This window comes from Dendrobates tinctorius, unplaced genomic scaffold (genome assembly GCF_039654945.1).
Source record: "Dendrobates tinctorius isolate UK_male_01 unplaced genomic scaffold, ASM3965494v1 ptg000013l, whole genome shotgun sequence".
In the NCBI taxonomy this organism is placed as follows: domain Eukaryota; kingdom Metazoa; phylum Chordata; class Amphibia; order Anura; family Dendrobatidae; genus Dendrobates; species Dendrobates tinctorius.
Window position 1 is genome coordinate 872,404 of NW_027361681.1, and position 24,508 is coordinate 896,911.

Genomic DNA, 24,508 nt, shown 5'->3' on the forward strand with positions numbered 1-24,508 from the left:
GATTCGTCCTCGAGTCTCTACACTTAATACAGTTGTTTCAGACAAGCAACTCGGTATTGGACGTTTCAACAAGTTTTCTACCTGGCAGTCATTGTGTAGAGCTATAACCCATCTACGTCACATAGCTAGATCCTTTAAAGCTGAATCACCACAGTCAGAACATTTCAAAGGTTGGCATTGCTACCGCAGACCTTGTACCTCAGATGAACTCTCACAAACTCAGGACTTTATTATACAATGTGTTCAACGAGAAGCTTACGCGCAAGAGTTTGAATGTTTAATGAACCAAAGATGTGTCTCCAAAGACAGCCATCTTAGGAGACTCGACCCATTCTTGGATAAAAACGGATCGCTTAGAGTGGGAGGTCGCATTTCAAATGCAAGGATAGAGAGCAACCAAAGCTACCCATTAATACTCCCGAGTAATCATATTGCGTCCTTACTTGTGCAACACTACCACGAGCAAGTTAAACATCAAGGTCGTCTGTTCACCGAGGGAGCTTTACGCACTGCAGGCTTCTGGATAGTGGGAGCAAAAAGACTCGTGAGTAGTGTAATCTTCAAATGTGTCACTTGCAGGAAGCTTCGTGGTACATTCCAGTCTCAGAAGATGGCTAATCTTCCAAGGGATCGACTGAGTACAGAACCTCCATTAACAAACGTCGGTCTAGATGTGTTTGGCCCTTGGTCTGTCATCGCACGGCGCACCAGAGGAGGTCATGCCACCAACAAACGCTGGGCGGTTATATTTACTTGTATGAGCATTAGAGCCGTGCACATAGAGGTGATTGAATCATTGGACACCTCTAGCTTCATAAACTGTCTTAGACGTTTTATTTCCATTCGGGGACCAGTAAAACTTATCCGTTCTGATAGAGGAACCAATTTTGTCGGAGCCTGCAGAGAACTGAAGATCCCTTCAAACATTGACGATGAATGTGTAGGAAGATATCTCGCAGATCAGGGTTGCAGGTGGATGTTCAACCCGCCACACTCCTCTCATATGGGGGGCTCATGGGAACGCATGATTGGCATAGCCAGAAGAATCTTAGACTCAATGTTCTTACAATTAGGGACTTTGACTATCACACACGATACCCTCATAACATTCATGGCTGAAGTGGTAGCTATTATGAACGCCAGACCCTTGACCTTGATATCCAATGATCCAGAAGATCCTCTTTTGCTCACTCCTGCTACTCTGCTCACCCAAAAGGTTGGTACAGTTGCTGCACCTACTGATGAGTTTCCTTCAAAAGACCTATACAGGTGCCAGTGGAAGAAAGTACAAACTCTTTCTAATACCTTCTGGGAGAAATGGAAAAAACAGTACATTTCTGTTCTCCAGACACGAGACAAATGGCAGGTTGACAAACCTAACATGCAGGTTGAAAGTGTTGTCTTAATCAAAGACCCTCAATCAAAGAGAAACCAATGGCCTCTAGGACTGGTCACCAAAGTGTTCCCGAGCGAAGATGGAAAGGTTAGGAAAGTAGAAGTGAGAGTTTGGAAGCAAGGTCACTCAAAACTTTTCTTGAGACCCGTTACTGAATTGATCCTGTTAGTTTCCCCTAAAGTGTGTTAAAGTGATATCTTCAAGACATCAGACGGGGAGTGTGAAGCCTTTAACAGCTTTCTTCATAATTGTTTATTTATTGTCCTTCTGTGATTTCTTATGCTTGTCATTTATAATGCAACAGCGCCACCTACTGGCTGTCTGTACAAACAGCTTTGGAGTTCATTCTAGTCTACTTCTCTTGTTTGATCTATCCGGCCACCGTAGTCTCTACCTTTGACCCCTGGGAGACATCATATAACCTTATTCTCCAGGAGCCATTTTAGTTTTTCATTCCATGTGGTACTGAAGCATCTCTCTGCCTCCCGGCTTACAGAAGCACTGTCGGTAAGGAGATTCAGGTTTTGACTTAGGACTATCTATACGTCAGCGCTTTTGTGTTTCTCCTTTGTAGTCAGCATTAGTTAGATCTCGTTTCCGTTCAAATAGGAACTACTTATGTACATATCTGTGATTTCAGTGCATGTATTACTTTACTATGTATGTACCATGTACTAAATGCTCCTATTGTTGTTTCACAGTTTCACTCTGCTTCATTGCAATAAAAGTTGAATACGGAAACTTCTCCAATCAATGAGTTGCGTGAAGGGAGTTAGCTTTATGTCGATTTATGTACGCCTTACACATAAAGAGGACAGAACAGAAGGTGTAATTAACCCTTACAATTACAGTTTACTGTATTATTGGAGATTTGTGATGTAATATATGATCTGGCCAGTAGAGGGCAGCGGCGAGAGGCTGAAGTTGTAGCGCTGGAGTTTTGGAGGTTGGTGGGTGGTTGGGAGGCGTTGAAGGTGAACCTGGAGTAAGCTGTGCATCCTTTGAGAAAGTCTGGATAGAGCGGTGCAACTCTGGATCTGTTGTTGGTGACTCTGGGATGCGTTGTTCGACTTGACATGAGCTGACTCAGTGAGGACAACCAAGTACATAGCATCTGAGCTAGGCTATGTGAGGCCTTATCTCTAAGGACTTCAAGAAGCGTTGGAAAGATCGGAATTCCCTAAGAGCTTCAAGACGACGTTTCTGATTATTCGGGACTCAGACCAGCAAGGACCCTTCTACTTCAGTCTCAGGACGTATCGGTACCATCTTACATCTGAATATATATGCGCATATATAAATTGCCTTATAGAGGTCCAGTTAGTTAGGAGAAAAAGGCCGCTTCTGTAAGAGACACACTTCGAGAACTGCTTCGAGTAGGTGATTACTAAAGTACTGGCACAATACTGTCGTTTTATTGATTTATGCATAGAAAGGGTGTTGAAGACGGCTCTCATCATTCTCCCTTGTTTTGCCGGCGATCAGCACGAGCAGGGGAGTATGTTGAGAGTTATATTCAACTGATAACAGCGAGAGCAAGCGGCAGCTGATGGGACTACTACTGGGCAAAGCTCCAGAATTGGCGCATCTGATAGATGTGCCATTTCTGGGCAGCTGCGGGCTGCTATTTTTAGGCTGGCGGGTTCAATATCCATGGCCCCTTACCAGCCTGAGAATACCAGCCCCAAGCTGTTTGCTTTAGCAAGGCTGATTGTCAAAAATGGGTTGATCCCACGCCATTCTTTTCAATTATTTAATTAAATAATTTAAAAAAATGCATGGGACCCCTCTAATCTTGATAACCAGCCTAGCTAACGCTGACAGCTGAGCCTGCAGCTGTCAGTTTTGCCTGGCTGGTTATCAAAAATACAGGGGAACCCACACTAGACTTTTCATTCATTTATTTATTTATATCGCATGAGACGGCTGATGAATACTCACATCAACTCTAACAGCACCACTGCTTCCCATCCGTGTGCACATGTGCGGGATGTTTTGCGGCCCGCGCTGCTGTTAAAAACAAACATGACAGCGTATTTTGCCCACGGCCACACGGTCCGTGGAAATGCACTGACATGTGCACAGACCCATTCACTTTATTGGGTATACATGTGTCTCTCTGGTAAGTATGAAAACTGTAACCATACTTATTGGATACCCTGACGTCTGAAAGAGGCCTAAAACGGCATGCGTTAAGGGGCCTTATTCCCAAATTGCCATTTTAAAACGGCGATTGTGAATAAGGCTGTATCACCTCCAGAGATGTGAAACCTCCAGGGTTTCAGCTACCAGGGGTAACTGAGAACCTGGACAGCATGATCAGGGCTGGATTTTCTGGTCCTATACATGCCAGAGGACAGAGAAATGATGTCCCCTGAGCCCTACTGATCCCCCCCCCCCGCCTAGTATCATCTACCTAGGAAAAAAAAAGGATGGCGCATGCACAGTGCACCCGCCGAGATCTGCCGGCCGGTACCCGGCCATAATAGAGAATATTTCCTATTGATTCATTTTGATCATTGTGATAGACCCTATCACAGTTATCAAAAGAAAAAATAGTAAATCAAATCCACCTTTGTCACCCCCTATATATCTATAGTTATATAAAAATGATAAAACTTTAAAATATTAAAAATATTTTGTATGTTTCTCATTCTTTGCAGTTGGGGTTAGGGCTGTGTTAGGGTTGGGTTAGAATTGGGGTTTTTCAAAACTGTAAAAAAATAAAATAAAAATGATGACGATATGATGGCTAGTGTTGAGTGCAAGTGCATTGGGTGCTCAGGTATGCACAGAGTATCGCGGATCCCCACGTGTTTTTCTTTGTGTGTGTCTAACAGCCGCAAAATATGCATAGTGGGGTCTCAAGCATTTCAATCGAGTACCTGAGATATTCAGTGCATACCCGAGCACCCGATGCAAATTGGAGTAGGAGCACTTGGGCTCAACACTAATGACAACATATTCAATATGACAACCTAATGTTATCAAATTTTTTGTCGTATCTGTGGGTGCAAATTGCTCACTATACACCTGGATAAAATCACTGATGGGTGTGGTTTCCAAAATGGTGTCACTTGTTGGGGGGTTTCCACTGTTTAGGCACATCAGGGGTTCTCCAAATGCGACATGGCATCCGCTAATTATTCCAGCAAATTTTACATTCAAAAAGTGAAATTGCACTCCTTCCCTTCCAAGCCCTGCCGGGCGTTTCCCCCACATATGTGGTATCAGTATATTCAGTAGAAATTGCACAACAAGTATTGAGGTCCATTTTCTCCTGTTACCCTTGTGAAAATAAAAACATTTGAGTCCAAAGTAAATTTTTTGTGAAAAATATTAAATGCCCATTTTTTACTTCCACATTGCTTTAGTTTCTGTGAAGCACCTTACAGGTTAATAAACTTCTTGAATGTGGTTTTGAGCAGCTTGAGGGGTGCAGTTTTTAGAATGGTGTCACTTCAAATGTGATGTGAGCCATAAAAAAATGTTTTGTAAATTTTGTTGGAAAAATGAGAAACTGCTGGTCAACTTTTAACCCATCTAACTTCCTAACAAAAAAAAAATGTTTCCAAAATTGTGCTGATGTAAAATAGGCATATTGGAAATTCAAATAATTATTTTGAATGACATAACTCTCTGATTTAAGGGCATAAAAACTAAAACTTTGCAAATTGCTAAATTTTCAAAATTTTTGCCAAATTTCCATTTTTTTCACAAAACATCCTGTAGAAGCGCAACTCTAGCGCAAAACGGCCGTCATCTCCTGCACTCCCACTCCCATTCTCCCGACGAGTATGTTTTAATTGCTGAAATAAAAGGTGAATTTTACCAGTGAGTGCCATCCGTTCTCTTCTAATTCTGGATTTTGATCACTTGTTACGTTGGAGAGGCACCCAGATTTCTTCAGACTGACAGCCGTTAATATGTGAGTGTTTTTCAAGTTACACGCACCTGTGTTGAGGGCCAGATTTTTTTGCTGTGGGGATTGTGCCTTATGTGGATTTGTACCCCCTATATCCCTTGCCCCTGGCTGTGCCCCCTATGTCACTTTGCCCTATATCACCTAGAGGGCACAGCCAGGGCCAAGGGACTTAGGGGGCCAGGATGGGGTACATTATTAAATAAAGTGGGCCAGGATGAAGGACTTAAAGGGAACCTGTCAGGTCCCCCATGCCCTCCAACCCAGCAGCATTCACTTATTTATGAGTAAATTCCCTACCTAACCAGTCCTGTATAACGTTTGTTTGTAAAAATTAGGTTTAAAAGAAATTTATGTTGCGCCTGTTTCTTATGCTAACGAGTAGAGTTGAGCGACTTTGGTCGGATCGGGTTTCATGAAACAAAATTTGTTTGAGATGAAACTGGTCCGACTAGGGCAAAAAAAAGTCGGAGTTCCGTCCGAAACCCGACCCCAATGCAAGTCAATGGGAAATAAAAGTCGGCATTGAGCGGATGACAGTCATCCACTCAATGCTGACTTTTATTCCCTATTGACTTGCATTGGGGTTGGGTTTCGGACGAAACTCCGACTTTTTGTGCCCTAGTCGGACCAGTTTCATCTGAAACCTGATCCGACCAAAGTTGCTCAACTCTACTAATGAGGGCTTTGAATAGTCAATGGAGTGTTAAGGCCCAGTCACACACAGTGAGATCGCCAGCGAGATCGCTGATTTTGTGACGCCACAGCGATCTCGCCAGCGAAATTGCTGTGTGTGACATGTATCAGTGACCGCCCCCCTGCCGGGTATCGCTGATCACGCTAGAATGTCCCGGGCCATTTTTTGATTGATGGTCTCCCGCTGGCCAGCGCGCATCGCTGCGTGTGACAGCGAGAGACCAACGATCAGCAACTTAGTTACCCGCTGTTTACCTTGAAAACAAGTGTGCACGCTGGTTTCCAGGGTAAACAGCGGGTATCTAAGAGCCGCGCGGCTCTTAGATACCCGCTGTTTACCTTGGATACCAGCTTACTCGCTGGTCCTGAAGGCTGGTTAATCTGTCTAACTATGTCCCAGCGATCCCATCCACGTCGGATCATTGGTGGGATCGCTGGGACACTGAAGCGTATAACGGGGCCTTTAGTTACCCCTGACTAGTAAACCCTCTTCCACGTTATTACGGAGTTCAGAAATGTACTATGCATGATCGAAAGTTCAGAAGATGGCTTTCAGACATGCACAGTGCGTGCCTCTGAAGCAGGGAATTATAGACCTGGCTGCACACGTGATGTGATGCTGCCAAAATATGCGGCACATGTGCGTTAGATTAGTAGGGGCTGGCAATGGCGACATCTCCTACAAATTATGTTATCATGCCCACAGGGCATGATTAACATGGAAAGAGGACTGACTAGTAATGGGTAACTAACGCCCCATCGACTGTGACGACTTAGCTGTCGGGTGACCAGAGACCAGGAGATCCTTCCCTGTCTCTACCACTATGGGGTGCCCTAGCTCGCCCTGTTCCCTGAGATACTTCTGAAGGTGAAGACGCCGGGGCAGCCACGCTTGCCTTATCTCCTGAGTTAGCCATCCATCTGTTTTCTTCCCTCACCAAGGGAAGAGGGGCACTACTGTGCACCACAGTGCACAAACCTGACGAACAAGGCTACACAAACAAGCAGGTAACTGAAAATACCAGGCATACAAATATTCACTCACATACAACAGAGGAATCCATCGGGGAGTGGAGGATGGGGAAAAACCAAAGTAAGAGGAGGGAAGGGAATTACCACACTTACAAACCAAGCAAAAGTCACAGATAACTCCTCCAAAATCCCTTCTCATATGAACACCTCTCCTCCTAAGCCAGTCTGAAGCAAAAAATGTTTTATGATCATACCGCCGAACAAAAAGTGCAATAACGCGCGATCAAAAAGACGCATATACACTCACTGGCCACTTTATTAGGTACACCATGCTAGTAAGGGGTTGGACCCCCTTTTGCCTTCAGAACTGCCTCAATTCTTCGTGGCAGAGATTCAACAAGGTGCTGGAAGCATTCCTCAGAGATTTTGGACCATATTGACATGATGGCATCACACAGTTGGCGCAGATTTGTCGGCTGCACATCCCTGATGCGAATCTCCCGTTCCACCACATCCCAAAGATGCTCTATTGGATTGAGATCTGGTGGCTGAGGAGGCCATTTGAGTACAGTAAACTCATTGTCATGTTCAAGAAACCAATCTGAGATGATTCGAGCTTTATGACATGGCGCATTATCCTGCTGAAAGTAGCCATCAGATGTTGGGTACATTGTGGTCATAAAGGGATGGACATGGTCAGCAACAATACTCAGGTAGGCTGTGGCGTTGCAACGATGCTCAATTGGTACCAAGGGGCCCAAAGAGTGCCCAGAAAAAATTCCCCACACCATGACACCACCACCACCAGCCTGAACCGTTGATACAAGGCAGGATGGATCCATGCTTTCATGTTGTTTACGCCAAATTCTGACCCTACCATCCGAATGTCGCAGCAGAAATCGAGACTCATCAGACCAGGCAACGTTTTTCCAATCTTCTACTGTCCAATTTCGATGAGCTTGTGCAAATTGTAGCCTCAGTTTCCTGTTCTTAGCTGAGAGGAGTGGTACCCAGTGTGGTCTTCTGCTGCTGTAGCCCATCTGCCTCAAAGTTCGACGCACTGTGCGTTCAGAGATGCTCTTCTGCCTACCTTGGTTGTAACGGGTGGCAATTTGAGTCACTGTTGCCTTTCTATCAGCTCGAACCAGTCTGCCCATTCTCCTCTGACCTCTGGCATCAACATGGCATTTCCGGCCACAGAACTGCCGCTCACTGGATTTTTTTTCTTTTTCGGACCATTCTCTGTAAACCCTAGAGATGGTTGTGCATGAAAATCCCAGTAGATCAGCAGTTTCTGAAATTCTCAGACCAGCCCTTCTGGCACCAACAATCATGCCACGTTCAAAGGCACTCAAATCACCTTTCTTCCCCATACTGATGCTCGGTTTGAACTGCAGGAGATTGTCTTGACCATGTCTACATGCCTAAATGCACTGAGTTGCCGCCATGTGATTGGCTGATTAGAAATTAAGTCTTAACACACAGTTGGACAGGTGTACCTAATAAAGTGGCCAGTGAGTGTAAATATTCATGGTACCGCTGAAAATGTCATCTTGTCCCGCAAAAAACGAGCCACATACAGCATCATCAGCAAAAAAATAAAAAAGTTATAGCTCACAGAATAAAGCGATGCAAAAATAATTATTTTTTTTATATAAAATTTGTTTTCATTGCATAAAAGCGGCAAAACATAAAAAAACTACCTAAATGAGGTATCTCTGTAACCGTACTGACCCGAAGAATAAAAGCGCTTTATCAATTTTACCGCAGGCTGAATGGTGTAAACGCACCCCCCTCAAAATAAATTCATGAAACGCTGGTTTTTGTTCATTCTGCGTCCCAAAAATCGGAATAAAAAGCGATCAAAAGTTGTCACATGCCCAAAAATGATACCAATAAAAACGTCAACTCATCCCGCAAAAAATAAGACCTCACATGACTCGGTGGGTCAAAATATGAAAAAATTATAGCTCTCAATATGTGGTGATGCAAAAACTATTTTTTACAATAATAAGCGTCTTTTAGCGTGTGACAGCTGCCAAACATAAAAACCGCCATAAATAGTAAATCAAACCCCCCGTTATCACCCCCTTAGTTAGGGAAAAATAATAAAATTAAAAGAAAATGTATTTATTTCCATTTTCCCATTAGGGCTAGAGTTAGGGCTGAGATTAGGGTTAGGGGTGTGTTGGGGTTAGGGTTGGAGTTATAATTGGGGGGTTTCCACTGTTTGGGCACATCAGCTGCTCTCCAAATGCAACATGGCGTCTGATCTCAATTCCAGCCAATTCTGCGTTGAAAAAGTCAAATGGTGCTCCTTCCCTTCCAAGCTCTGCCATGCACCCAAACAGTGTTTTACCCCCACATATGGGGTATCAGCCTACTCAGGACAAATTGAAAAACAACTTTTGGTGTCCAAACTCTCCTGTTAAAATTGGGGGCAAAAATATGATTTTTTTTATTTTCACGCCCGGGCGTTATAAACTTCTGTGAAGCACTTGGGGGTTCAAAGTGCTCACCACACATCTAGATAAGTTCCGTGGGGATTAAAAACACACATGTGACATGCACAATGTGAACAAGTCTGTTGGACCATGTTCACTCCACCCTGACTGAAACACAAACAAAAAGCACAGAATGACAAATGTGCAAAAATACCTTGCAATAAGACATATAACAGTAGTCAGCAAGTGCTGATAAAAGGTAATAACAAACACAGGGTATTTAGTCTATACGTTTTTTTGCAAAAAAATGTATACCAAGCTGCCTCACCAACGTCAAGGTAGACATGCACAATGTGAACAAGTCTGTTGGACCATGTTCACTCCACCCTGACTGAAACACAAACAAAAAGCACAGAATGACAAATGTGCAAAAATACCTTGCAATAAGACATATAACAGTAGTCAGCAAGTGCTGATAAAAGGTAATAACAAACACAGGGTATTTAGTCTATACATTTTTTCTGTTTGCGTATGTGTTTTCATCTTGTCTCACCGACAATATATGTTTGGGGGCTGTCTATTCCTTTGGGGGTCTGCTCCGGAGCAGTTTAGATTTCACCTTTCTTTCTTTAAGCTGAGTTAGTTCTCCGCCTGTGCCGAGGCATCTAGGGCATTGTAGGTACGCTCCACGGCTACTGCTAGTTGTGTGGATAGGATCAGGGGTCTGCAATCCGCTTAGTTACCAACCTCTCTGGTTTTTCTGCTATACTCGTCGGTGACCCATTCATAACAGTTTTGGATTGTCAATGCAACCCTCTTCTCCCACTATTGACACACTGATAGCAACACCGCAGAAGAAATGCTAGCACAGGCTTCCAGAGTCCATTGTTCCAGATGCTGCACATCTCGTATCTTCACAGCATAGAAAATTGCCTTCAAATGACCCCAAAGTTTGATGTGTCACATGACTCTCTTCCCATTGGAAAAATTAAAGTTGGATCCAAAATGGCCAACTTCAAAATGGCCACCATGATCACCATCCTTCTTGAACATTTTCCTCCCTTCCATTTACTAATGCGCCACAAACAGGAAGTTGATATCACCATCCATTCCCATTTTATTTAGGTGTATCCATATAAATGGCCCACCTTGTATCTACAAAGCTCCTGTGTATAATGTCACTAGTGATCACAGTATTACTTGTACACTGATACTTTATACAGAGCTCCTGTGTATAAAGTCACTGGTGAACACTGTATTGTCTGTACACCGACACTGTACTGTACACTAAACACTCCTGTGTACAATGTCATTGGTGGTAATAACAATGTTGTTAGCATTGTGGTTTTTATTAATAATCAGTGTTGGAGTATTCGGTCACTATGTTGTGGCTATATGTGGTTTGGTCATGGTGGGGTGGTATTTCCCTCTTGTATATGGTATTTGGTCACTATGTGGTGGTAATGTGGTCTGGTCATGGTGTGGTGATATTTCTCCCTTGTATGTGGTATTATTCGGTCACTATGTGGTGGTAATATGTGGTCTGGTAGTATTTATCCCTGTATGTGGTATTATTTGGTCACTATATGGTGAAATATGTAGTCCAATCATGGTGTGGCGGTATTTCTCTCTTGTATGTGGTATTATTATAACTGCTTTTAACCAAAGAAGCCCTTTAATGCAAACTACTGTAATTGTACATCCCAATTACAGTACAGAGTGTACACACAGTAGATGTGCAGGAGCCGTCTATGTTTTGCAGTCGATGCTCCACTATAACGGGCATAACGGCCAACAGGTATTTGCATATAGCTATGGGGTGGGCCCCTAGGGTCAATTCCTCCTGTTGGCCCCAGACACCCCAGTCCGACCCTGACTGTAGTCCTAGTTCTGTGGCCGTCCCTTGTCCATGTTTCAGATTTGTGCATTATGATAAGGCATTGGACTGTACAGAGGACAAACTGTATGTTGTTGTCTTTGTCCACCAGTATTATGCGATTCTGACTATCGTGGCCATGACCAAAAGCTTGAAACAAAAAACATTAAAAAACTAGGAGTGGTGAGATGGAGAGGTGCGGTAGCCAGGGGGCACACACTGTAGTCTTGGCTTGTCATAGTCAGTATATGAAATGTTACTGCACCTAGGCTTATTATATAGGGTGGGCATCATTATATAATTTTTACTGATGGAGTTTGCAGCTTTCACACTGCTGCAGTTGTTACAGGCAGAGCATGAGGTGTCTGAACCTTGGTGAGAAAAATCAGGAAAGCTGAGAAAACCTGCTGTCAGTGTGAAACGTGTGCTCTTGTTCAGGATATATTTAGCGAAAGACTGAGATGAGAAGCCGAAAGTATTACATAAAAGTCACTATGAATTGTAAAACTTACCAAGTCTAGAATATTCCAAGGATTATCTGCTCCACATGCTAAATAAGTAAAAATAAGGGTCTCCCTACAAGAGACCCTGCATAAGGCAGTACTATAGTGACCAGAATATTGGCACCTTTATATCAACACTATGTGAGAGATATTTACTAGATATGTGTAGTGATATCACATTGGCACTTACATATTGATTCTCTCTAGTAATTCATATTGTTACACTGTAGGTACTTTTATATTCATTTACTATGGTGCTTTGTAATGTTGCACTATTTGGTGCCATTTTGTTGGCACTTTACTTTGATCCCCTCCCCATAATACTTTGTAATCATGCATTTTATAGCACTATTACAAGGCACTTTTATATAGATTCTCTACAGCACTTCATACTGTTGTAATTTATGACACTTTTATATTGATTCCCTATGGTCATTTGTACTTTTGCACTATTTGGCTCTATTATACCAGTATTGATTCTCTTTGGTACTGTGTACTAGTGCTCTGTTATTAATCATTTATACTATGATCATTTGTATTGTTGCAGTTTATGGCACTGCTATATTAGTATTCTTTAGTAATTTTATATTGACTGTGTGTAAATCTGCAAAATTGCTGTATTACAGTAGTATTATATTAGTCATGTCTGGCACTTCTAATTTCACACTGCTATTTTAAATTACTTTTGATACTTTTATTGATTTATTGTGTGGCACTGCTGTATTGCTGATTACGGTAGTATTATATTAGCACTGTATGGCATTTCATATACACATGCTTTTAAAAATAGGAATCAAAAGAGCACTATATAGGAACATAGTAAATTATCTGTTATAAGCCCCACCCAAGTACTTATGATATCCATCCCTTACAGTACTACTGGTACTGGAACTGTAATCTCAGTGCCACATAACAAAGTGTTTCTTGTCCTGTGACCACTAGTCAAGACACATAAAAGCCATATTGCCCTTGCCCTGTCTCTTACCTTTGTCAGCACTGGATATTGGTGTCTTGGCCACAGATGGTTCCTTATTACTCTCTGGCTTTACCCGGGCATCATACCCTGCACTGGCAGTAGGTGGCGCTGTCACACAGGGCAAAACATTCCTCTCATAGTATCCTGGGTTGGTGATGTTTCCAGCAGGACTGTACTGGGCCACCAAAAAGTAGACCTTTTTACCTTTCATGGCCAGCCCAAACCCAACCTCCTTGGAGTCCTTCCAGACAACTTGGGTAAAATGACCTTAAAAAAAATGTAAATTATTGCTAAGCATCCAACGATTGCCTTCAAGGAAAACGAAAATATAAAACACTAGCTGAAGAGCCCGGTGTTGCCCGGGCATAGTAACTAACTGTGGTTAGTTATAGCAAATTATAATGATTATATTGCACCTTTAAAAACGTTTCACATCATATATTCAACACTACAGATTTGTAACACAAATTAAATCATTACACAAGTATTGATAGTATTTTATTTTCATCTCATTCAAGAGCCTTTTGATAAACATTTTTGGTTTTTCCTTTCGGTGCAAAGATGAACAGATTTTTGGCAGTTCCAACTCTTGAACCAGCCACGTAAAATTGACCATGAGAAAAGCTTGGAGATTGCAAATCGATCCCTACTACTTTCAAGGACTGTCCCTGAGCATTGTTAATGGACATTGCAAAATCCAGTCGAAGTGGAAACTGGAGGCATTTAAAATCAAAAGGCAAATCAGATGGAATGAGTGGAATTCTTAGAATGAAAATGTCCTCTCCTTTGGCACATCCTGTTGCTGAGCTGTGTATCTAATCCTATCCTGTTGGACACTGTCTCCTGAGCCGTGTATCTAATCCTCTCCTGTGTGTTACTGTCTGCTGAACCGTGTATCTAATTCTATCCTGCGTGATACTGTCTGCTGCGCTGTGTATCTAATCCTGTCCTGTGTGATACTGACTGCTGAGCTGTGTATCCAATCCTATGCTGTGTAATACTGTCTGCTGAGCCGTGTATCTAATCCTCTCGTGTGTTACTGTCTGCTGAGCTGTGTATCTAATCCTATCCTGTGTGATACTGTGTGCTGAGTCATGTATCTAATCCTCTCCTGTATGATACAGTCTGCCGAGCCGTGTATCTAATCCTATCCTGTGTGATAGTGTGCTGAGCTATGTATCTAATCCTATCCTGTTTGATACTGTCTGCTGAGCCATGTATCTAATCCTATTCTGTGTGATACTGACTGCTGAGCTGTGTATCTAATCCTATCCTGTGTGATACTGACTGCTGAACTGTGTATCTAATCCTATGCTGTGTGATACTGTCTGCTGAGCCATGTATCTAATCCTATCCTGTGTGATACAGTGTGCTGAGCCGTGTATCTAATCCTATCGTGTGATACTGGGCCGTGCATTTAATCCTATCCTGTTTGATACTGGGCTCACCCTGGGCTGCCCCTGCAGTCTGTGCAGGGCCGCCATCAGGGCATTACTGCCCTGACTGGCGTATGGGGCCCTGTGGACAGAGGGGGCCTGCATCGGGCCCCGTCTCATCTGCTCAACGGGCCTTACCGGCAGGCTAAACCGGGCCCTAGCGGCTCTGCGGCAGTTCAACTCTATTGACGTGCGGGCCTGGGCCAATCGGAGGCTGTCAGCTGACGTCAGCCGCAGTGCACATGTCGCCAGCGTATGATGTCTTCAGCTGCGTGGAGGGAGCTTCGCTGCAGGAGCTCGGCAAGGTAAGAAGAATGTGGGTTTTTTTTTTGGTATTTTTATTGAAAGCAGCAATCCTGGGGCCCGGGGCAGAATGTGAGACACGGGGGCAGAATGTGAGACACGGGGCAGAATGTGACAGTGAGACACAGGAGGGGGCATAATGGACATGGGGCAGAATGTGAGACACTGGGGCAGAATGTGACAGTGAGACACAGGAGGGGCCAGAATGTGAGACACGGGGGCAGAATGTGACAGTGAGACACAGGAGGGGCCAGAATGGACACGGGGCAGAATGTGAGATACAGGGGCAGAATGGATACGGGGCAGAATGTGACAGTGAGACACAGGAGGGGGCATAATGGACATGGGGCAGAATGTGAGACACGGGGCAGAATGTGACAGTGAGACACAGGAGGGGGCAGAATGTGAGACACAGGGGCAGAAGGTGACAGTAAGACACAGGAGCACAGGAGGGGGCAGAATGGACATGGGGCGGAATGTGACAGTGAGACACAGGAGGGTCAGAATGCGAGACACATGGTGCAGGATCATGGGGCAATATGGATACAATGTAGACAGATGGGGCAGGATCGGGAGATCATATGGGGGCAGAATAGATACTCATGAGGGCAGGATGAGAGAAAATATGGCTGGAGCCAGGAATGAGACACACGAGGGCCAGGATGGGGGATTTTATTACCATAGGGATATTAAGAGATATTATTACTGCAGTGATGTATTTATTTTATTTTTTTTACTGTGTAGTGTAGAAGTTGGGAAAAAATTAAGTGTTCTGCAAGTGGAGCTCTAAATAACTGTGTTATTTCCTGCAGAAACGAGCCCTGGCTGAAAGACGTGATGGTGGTCTGTGCTGGATGAAAGATGAAAAGCAAAGCTGAATGACTTCACCTAGAGTTGTCACTGGTGAGTCAGTATATTACCTGTACACCGACACTATACACTATATACAGAGTGCCTTTGTACAATGTCACCAGTGAGCACTTTATTACCTGTACACTGACACTATATACAGAGCTCCTGTGTATAATGTCACTGGTAATCACTGTATTACCTGTACACTGACACTATATACAGAGCTCCTGTGTATAATGTCACTGGTAATCACTGTATTACCTGTACACAGACACTGCATACTAAGTACAGATCTCCTTGTAGTATTCAGTCACCATGTGGTGGTAATATGGTGTCTGGTCATGGTGCGGTGGTGTTTGTCCCTTGTATGTGCTATTATTCTGTCACTGTGGTTGTAATATGTGGTCTGGTCATGGTGTGGCTTTATTAGTTCCTTGTATGTGATATTAAAGGTCACTATGTGGTGGTAATATGTGGTCTGGACATTGTGCGGTGGTATTTGTCCCTTTGAATGTGATATTATTGATCACTTTAAAAATTGAAAAATAAATAAATATACCTAAATTGTATTGGATATTTTAACAAATGTTTAATAGGTTAGAATAGAGTAGGGCCCAGCCAAAAGAGTCTACCTTGTCGTGGTGGCAGATTTAAAAAATCTTTTGGCCAAAACAAGAGCTGCTGGCTGTGTGTGATCTGGAGATTGGAACTGTTAGGCTATGTACCCATGTTTGCAAAAAAAAACTGACTCCTTCCCAGGAAAAACGCGTGTTTTTTATGCGTTTTTTGCACTTTTTTTCGTGTTTTTTTTATGGGAGCATCCTCCTGCTTATAGAATATAGTTAGAAATGCGGATTTTTCCGCAAAATTAATGAACATGCTGCGTTTTTTCACGGAAAAAAACGCATCATGTACACAAAAATTGCAGAATTCATTGAAAAGAATGGGATGCTTCTTGTATGCACTTTTGAAGCGTTTTTGCCAGGAAAAAAAACGCAAAAAAAAGCTTTTGTGGGTACACAGCCTTAATGTGTGATTGATGAGAAGTGGAGTTTTTCCAAGAGAGAGCGGTGGGACTGTAGACAGTTTGAGGGGTGGAGCCTGGGTGGAGTCTCAAGGGGTCCCGAAAATTTTGCCAGTATGGGGCCCCGAAATTCCTAGTGACAGCCCTGAGTCTGTGTCAGAGTGGTCTGTGTTGGAATGGTAATTGTGTTAATTCCAGCTTTACAGAAGGACGATAACACAATAGAAATGATAAGAATAATAGGCCTCAGTTACCACAACTGTCTACAAGGAAAACTGTTGCTGATAGCAACCAATCACAGCTCAACTTTCATCTTTTAAACAGCTCTGGTGAAATGAAAGATGCTTAGTGTTTGGTTACTATGTGGAGTGGGCGTGGCTGAAACACACACGCGCACACACATACACTCATTTTTATATATACTGTGTATAGATTTCTAGCATTGGTTAGTTTTCTATTTGGCCACTAGAGGTCAGGCTAGCCAAACACAAATCTACAGTATATACAAGTAGTAAAATATTTTTTCATGATATTTGGGCCACTAGAGGCACTATTTGTATGAATAACGATGTCATGATTTATACTTTTGGCTATCTAAGAGTTTCTTACCTGTGTTGCTGGAGAAGCCAGGTTTGCTGAAATCATAGTTTTCTATCTCGCTGTACCAGCTGTCCACGGGCTCGTTGCCTATGTACAATATAGAAGGACACATTTTATAATAATCCTATGGTGCTGAATGTGTTATCTTATGTAGAAGTGTGGCCCTCTGACCGGCTTCATAGGTATTACTGTTCATTCCAATGTCATTTTCCCCCCTTTCTCCCAAGAGCCATAGCTTTTTTATTTTTCTGTCAATATGGCTGTTTGAGTACTTGTTTTTTGCAGGACAAGTTGTAGTTTTGTTGCTCCATTTCTGGAGGAAAGCAGCCATGTCTTTCTAATCACATATTCCCTTCGTGGATGGTCATTGGTGTCATACCTGCTAAGTCTTTGGGCTTGGAGCTGCTCTTGTAGTATAAGTTTTCTCCAAGTTTACTGTCGCTATGTTGCAGGGTCTGGATGGACAGCAGGTGGTCAGCCCACTTCTGCGCTGATTTGCAGAGGTCTCGGTTCAGCTGAAGAGGAGGCGAGCCATGCAACTTCCGATATTTGTTATGTGCAGCCAAGAAATCCTGCTCAAACTGTGCGCTATCAATTCCTGATTGACAGTAAATACCATGTTATTACATAAGTAATGTCAAATATACTTACATCATTTATTTTATTTATCAATCAACACTGTTAATTCCCTCTATGGACCACTAACCATATTACAATTAATCGAGTGTTCCTCAGCTTAGAATATGACTCAGTTTTCCTGCCGCTTCTCTTATTGATAACAGGGGGAAATAAATTGCTGTCAAATGCCCCCAAAAGGGAAATAGGGTAGTTTTCTAAACTTTTAAGAGTCAATTATCCTCTAAAAGGGAATCTGTCACGAGATTTTTTTCTACCCCATCTGAGAGCATGATGTAGGGGCAGAGACCCTGATTCCAACGATATATATCATTTACCTTTCTACTGCTGCAGTTACAAATAAAAAACTGTTTTTTCTGCAGATCTTGCAGTTCTCTGAATGCTTAGTTTTGGTTAATGCCGTCCTCACCACTGATTGGCATCTTTCTGGATATTCTGTGCATAGGCAGAAAGCTGCCAATCAGTGGTGGAGGCACGGTTGTATTACATGGCAGCAGGTTGTACTACCTGGCAGCATGGTTTTATAAAATCACTGATAAAACAGTGATTTAATAACAACTACAGCAAGCAGCCTAGTAAGTGACACATCACTAGAATCAGGATCTCCGAGCCTACATTATGCTGCTCTCAGATTAGGTGTCAAAAAATTAGTGATAGATTCCCTTTAAAGATGCAGTTATTTTTAATTTTTGCACTTTCGTAACACAATTCCCCAGGTCAGAGCTAGTACTGCGATATTCTTCCAACGATGGGGCTGTGTGAGGGCTTGTTTTCTGTGCTGCCGAGCTGCAGAATTTATTGATACCAATTTGAGGTACCTACGGCATTTTTATAGCTTTTGTAGCATTTTTTGAGTGAAGTTAAGTGACCAAAAAATGGCATTTCTGGCATTTTGCTTTTTTTTCCTATTTATTTTAGCTGCATTTTTAAATTAGGAAATCTGGGGTCACCCAAGCTTTATTTTTTTTATTTTATTTTATTTATTGTTATTTTAAAAAATTTTTTATTTTTTTTTGCTTTAATTTCAATGAAAGTTGTGTAATGCATCTTTTATCCTGTGGAGACGCTGCAGGGAAATTAAACTCTCGATGCTTGGTCTGATCATTCGAGGACCAAGCTGTGAACCCTGCAGCTAAGGCTAGAGTCATACTAGACGTATAAAATACGGTCTGTTTTTCACGGACGAGAATCGCAGAAATATTCCCTGAACAATGATCCGTATGTCATCCGTGTGCAATGTGAGGATGCGATTTTTTTTCGCATCTAAGCATCCGTATGGCATCCATACGGCGATATTTCCTCGCCAGCTTGCAAAATGGACATACAGTGAGACACAGTGAGAGATAGATAGATATATATATATATATATATACTGTATATTTAGATTTCATACAGAGCTAGATAGCACAATAGGTCATAATTCAATTGTCGGCATCTTTAAACTCATTACAGAACCAAACAGGATATGAGACATGCTTTACCTACAGAGAGGGCAAGCCAGTGACTGAGGGCAGATATTAATAGCCTAGAGAGGGACCATTGTTTTTGGCCCCCCTGGCTAAAAAAATCTGCCCCCAGCCACCCCAGAAAAGGCGCCCATTTCAGCACTTACCCACTCTCTTCCCATTGCCCTGTAGGGGGTAGCATCTGGGGTAAAAAGGGGTTAATGTCACCTTGCTATTGTAAGGTGACATTAAGCCTGGTTAATTATGGAGAGGTGTCAATAAAACACCTATCCATTATTAATCCACTAGTCTGAATAGGGTTAAAAAAACAAACATTAAGAAAAAAGACTTTTAATGAAATAAACACACATTTTTTCCATCTTTATTACATTCCCAATCCAATCGAAGCCATCGTTCTCCTGTAAAAAATCCAAAATAAAAAAGCAACAATATACCATACCTGTCTGCCATACAGTCAAGTCCCACGCTGCAATCCATTCCCCACACTAACAGTTCACAGCTGGTCAGGTGGTGAGTCTGCGCAGCCTCAGTGACTACCGCTGACGTCACTTAGGCTGCGTAGACTCCCCGCCTGACCTGAGGTGAACTCACCAGCGTGGGAAAATGTTCTGAAACTTTCCCACGCTAATAAGTTCATCTCCGGTCAGGTGGGAAGGCTGCACAGGCAGCTTTTCCTTCATTCCTCCATGATTTACAGCCGGGCCCGTCGCATTAACACAGCTCCTGGTTGTAAATTATTTAACCCCTTGAGATGGATTGCAGCATGGGACTTGACTGTACGGAGAACAGGTATGGGATATTGTTGCATTTTTATTTTGGATTTTTTACAGGAGAACGATGGCTTCGAATGGTTTGGGAGTGTAATAAAGATTGAAACATTGTGTGTTTATTTCATTAAAAGTCTTTATTCTTAATGTATGTGTGTTTTTTTTTAACCCTTTCAGACTAGTGGATTAATAATGGATAGGTGTCTTATTGACACCTCCCCATTATTAACCAGGCTTAATGTCACCTTACAATAGCAAGGTGACATTAACCCCTTATTACACCATATTCCACCCCCTACAGGGCAATGGGAAGAGAGCGGGTAAGTGCCTTTTCTGGGGTGGCTGGGGGCAGATTTTTTTTAGGCAGGGGGGCCCCAAAAACAATGGTCCCTCTCTAGGCTATTAATATCTGCCCACAGTCACTGGCTTAACCTCTCTGGTGGAGAAAATTGCACGGGCGCCCACGCCAGTTTTTCCGTGAATCAATCCTTTCATTTAACACCTACAGCTCCAAAATTTAACACACACACACACTACTAACATAATTAGTGAGGGACATATAAAAAAAAAAATAACAGATATGCTATGGTCTACTGTACGAAAACCATGTCTAATATCCTGTCTTGTTCTGTAATGGTTTTACAGATGCCTACAATTGATCTTTCACCTAGTCTGCTATCTATATCTCTATGAAGTATAAATATACTGTGTGTGTGTGTGTGTGTGTATATATATATTATATATATATATATATATATATGTGTGTCAATGACATATATATGTACTACTCAAAAAAATAAAGGGAACACTCTTCCATTTGCAACAGGCTGTTTGTGTTCCCTTTATTTTTTTGAGCAGTGTGTGTGTGTACATATATATCATATATATATATATATATATATATATATATATATATATATCCAACAATGTAGACCAGCTCACTCCTGTGAAGCACCTGGAACCTCAGCTGACCTGGTTAACTCCGTTGTGCCCGGATCTGGATGTAGGAGTCCATCCATACAAATGTGAACAACGACAAAGCAAAGTCCAGCAATAACGTGAGCAATCCAGGATGCTGTTAAAAATTTTTTCTTTTTATTCATAAATCCATTAAAATGCAATGGTCCAAGCAGTTCAAAACAGCAATAACGCAGGAAAGTCGTGCAGATAGGACTACGCGTTTCAGCGGTAGAACCCACCTTCTTCACGGTCCAGAATCTAATCTGCTTTCCAAACATGGAACCTTATATACATCCCACTCCCATCAGGGTAATTATAAACATATGTGAGAGACTTAAAAACATGTGCTATAAAAGCAGATCAAACATATAAACTATCCACATATTGATCAGTATACAACATGCATAAAGATAAGGAAAGAATTCAACACATTGGAGAAAAGTACAATTTTATCCGGATCTTTGAACATGCTGGGTGATAATAATGTTACCTTCTAAGGATTCCACGAGAGATACACAGGACCATACAGTACGTCTCAATAAGCTTGCCAGCATTTTTCAGGAACATTTGAATGAAAATTGTCCTGTTGTTGAAAGTACTAACTCCATATTGAATAAATTGGAGCAATCCTTACGTAAGGAGCAAAAGCTTTGGTGGGACCACAACTCTCTTAACGGTTATTTGGAGAGGAAAATGATACCGCGTGGTCTCAGACTGAAAAAACAATCCACCACTGCTTATGGAGCGGACTTTCAAAAAAACTGGGACATTATTCTGAGTGAGTGTTCACTTAAACTGATTAAATTGATTATAGAGGAGGAGGATAAGGAACTTGTTAAAATTAATAACGAAATTGAGCTTATCAAAAATTCTGTTAAAAATCTGGAGACTTCAGATACCATCACTAAATTCCAGGACCGCATGTATAACAATTTAAAAAGAAGGGAGCATTCTATTATAGCTATAAAGAAAAGAAAATTTCAGAGAGATCTTGATGATTACAAGAATGACAAAATATATAATTGGGCTAGTAATCCTCCCTCTATTCTGAGAGAACATACAGTAAGTCCTGGTATAAGAAACCTAAAGTATCTTTTAATTCTACGGCCAATTATGATACCTCTTTTGGGGAAACATCGGATGAATTAACAGACTCCTCAGTTGCTTCAGTAGCCAGTATTCAGACTGGTGGCAAAAAACACCAAAAAAGGAACTTTCAACAAGAAGGTGCCTTGCCAAAAAACGAATATGCAAGAGGGGAGGAAGGAAACGCAAGTCCAAAAGGTTTTCATATAACGTTTCGCAAGCGCCGTTAATGGAGATTCCTGTATTCAATCTTTCCAGTTACATTTTGACAGACTCACAGATTGGACTCTTGTCTAAAGGACTAGGTTTTTCTCCAGTTAAAGAATTCAGTTTATTTGACACTATTGTTGATGTCAATAGATTTGCAGGTAATTTGACCCTTAAAGTTCATTATAATGAGGACAATACTCATGTGTATAATGATTTATCATCTGTCAGTATATCATCTGATAACTGTATTCATTTTAGTGAACAGGTAGCTGTCTCTAATTTAAGACAACTAGAGGGGGAGACAGAGTTGGAGGATAGGGTTAATCTAAATGACAGGTTTCAGACTCGTAATCCCATGTTTTACCCAGTAAAATCGAGACCTCCTTTCCTTGATTTTTTTCAGGAAACAATTGAAAGTGAGCATGTGTCTCTTTATAATCAAGTAGAACATCAAGAGGTTAAATTTAATCTGAGTATTTCTGAACATAGGGCAATTGATGAATTGAGGGCTAATGGCGATCTCCTTGTTGTCCAGGCAGACAAGGGGGGCGCTATTGTGGCTCTCAATGCTGGTTTATATAAGAAAATGAACTTGCTGGATTTAGAAAACAGTAGCACCTATATTGAATTGCCATCTAATCCAACTAATTCATTTAACTCTGAATTATTACATCTATTACAGGTGGGAATTAGTATGGGTGCTATTTCAGACAGAATTAAAAAATTTATTTTTTGTGCAACACTGATTGTCCCAATATACCACTCACTCCCTAAAGTTCATAAAGAGGTTTTTCCTCCCCCTCTCAGACCTATCGTGTCTGGGATCGGATCATTTAGTGAGAAACTAGGGGAGTGGGTTGATTTTTATCTTCAACCTTTAGTGCCATTAACACCAAGTCATCTTAAAGATTCCAAAAGTATAATACAGATTATGGAAAAATTTCACTGGCAATCTGATTATGTGTGGTTATCTTGCGATGTGGTGGGGTTATATCCTTCTATCCCCCATCACGTCGCGATACGATGCATCACATATTACTTGTCCAGATACAGTAATTATGAGGATTTCTTTTAAGCCACAACTATTTTGTGTTTGATGAGAGATATTTCCTCCAGACACAGGGTGTGAGCATGGGTGCCAAGTTTTCACCTTCCCTAGCTAACCTGGTTATGTCTGTGTGGGAAGAAAATTATATCTTTAATATTGATAACCCATACAAGGATAATATTGTCTGGCTGGGGAGATTTATTGATGATCTGATATTTGTCTGGAGGGGTAGTCTCTCGTCTGCAAAAAGTTTCTTTTCTTATTTGGATTTGAATGATTTCAATCTAAAATTTACTAGTAGTGGTCAGGAGGTATCAATTAACTTCTTGGATTTGAAACTGACCGCAGATCTGGACAATGATGGGGTTCTGATATCTCCCTATAAAAAATCCATTGCATGCAATAGTATTTTAATGGCTTCCTCTAATCACCCCAAACATGTCATTCAGAATATTCCTGTGGGGGAGCTTATTAGACTGAAAAGGAATACTACATCTAGGGACAAATTGGAGGAAGCAATTGAAATGACCTGTAATAATTTAAAAAAAAGGGGGTATCCTAATTGGTCCTTGGACAGAGCCAGGAAAATGGTAGCAGGCATGGATAGGGTTAAGTTGTTGGAATCTACTGAGAAAAAAAGACAGTTTGACTCTAAAAAATCTAGGGTGGTTTTCAGTACCAATTATAGTCCTCAGTTTAATTCTATTGTTAAAATCATCAAAAAATATCTTCCCTTGTTATCTCAGAATGATATTTTGAAAAATATTGTGGAAAATAATGATATTGCCTTTGTGGCAAGAAGAGCCCCGACTTTAGCTACATTATTATCACCCAGCATGTTCAAAGATCCGGATAAAATTTCCCCTAGCAATTGGTTAAAAACAACAGGATTTTTTAAATGCGGTGCCAATATCTGTAAGTGCTGCGGTTTTGCTAATAAATCTAAAATATTTACATCTATCTCCAACAAAAAACAGTTTAATGTTTGTTCTTTTATAAACTGTAATACGGAGAATGTAGTGTATCTAATTAATTGCAATATATGCCGTATGCAATATGTAGGTTGCACGATGAACCCCCTTAAAACTAGAATCCGCAAACACCTATCAGGCGCTAGTAATCTGCCTATGGTTGGTGCATCAGTAGTATCCCGACACTTTTCAAAAAAACATAATGGGGATTTACGCGGTTTCTCCTTTATGGGCATAGAGCATGTAAAAAAACCATTGAGAGGGGGAGATTTTCATAAAAAGTGCTTGCAAGAGAAAGTAGGTGGATATTTGAGTTGGGGACTCGCATGCCACAGGGCTTTAATAACCGCCTGGATATCATTAT

The 24,508-nt window shown here is 41.7% G+C and overlaps 1 protein-coding gene across 5 annotated transcripts in view; it reads right to left on the minus strand.

The window, feature by feature from the left end:
- The window catches only part of LOC141067728 (uncharacterized), a 187,226-nt gene that overhangs the window by 106,536 nt on the left and 56,182 nt on the right, over positions 1-24,508 (minus strand). For all 5 annotated transcript variants that reach the window (XM_073558188.1, XM_073558161.1, XM_073558198.1 and 2 more), the window contains 3 exons: positions 17,380-17,598; positions 17,010-17,087; positions 12,795-13,052 (listed from right to left, as the gene is read on the minus strand). In XM_073558188.1, coding sequence (XP_073414289.1) covers positions 12,795-13,052; positions 17,010-17,087; positions 17,380-17,598 — 555 coding nt within the window. The remainder of the gene's footprint in view (positions 1-12,794; positions 13,053-17,009; positions 17,088-17,379; positions 17,599-24,508) is intronic.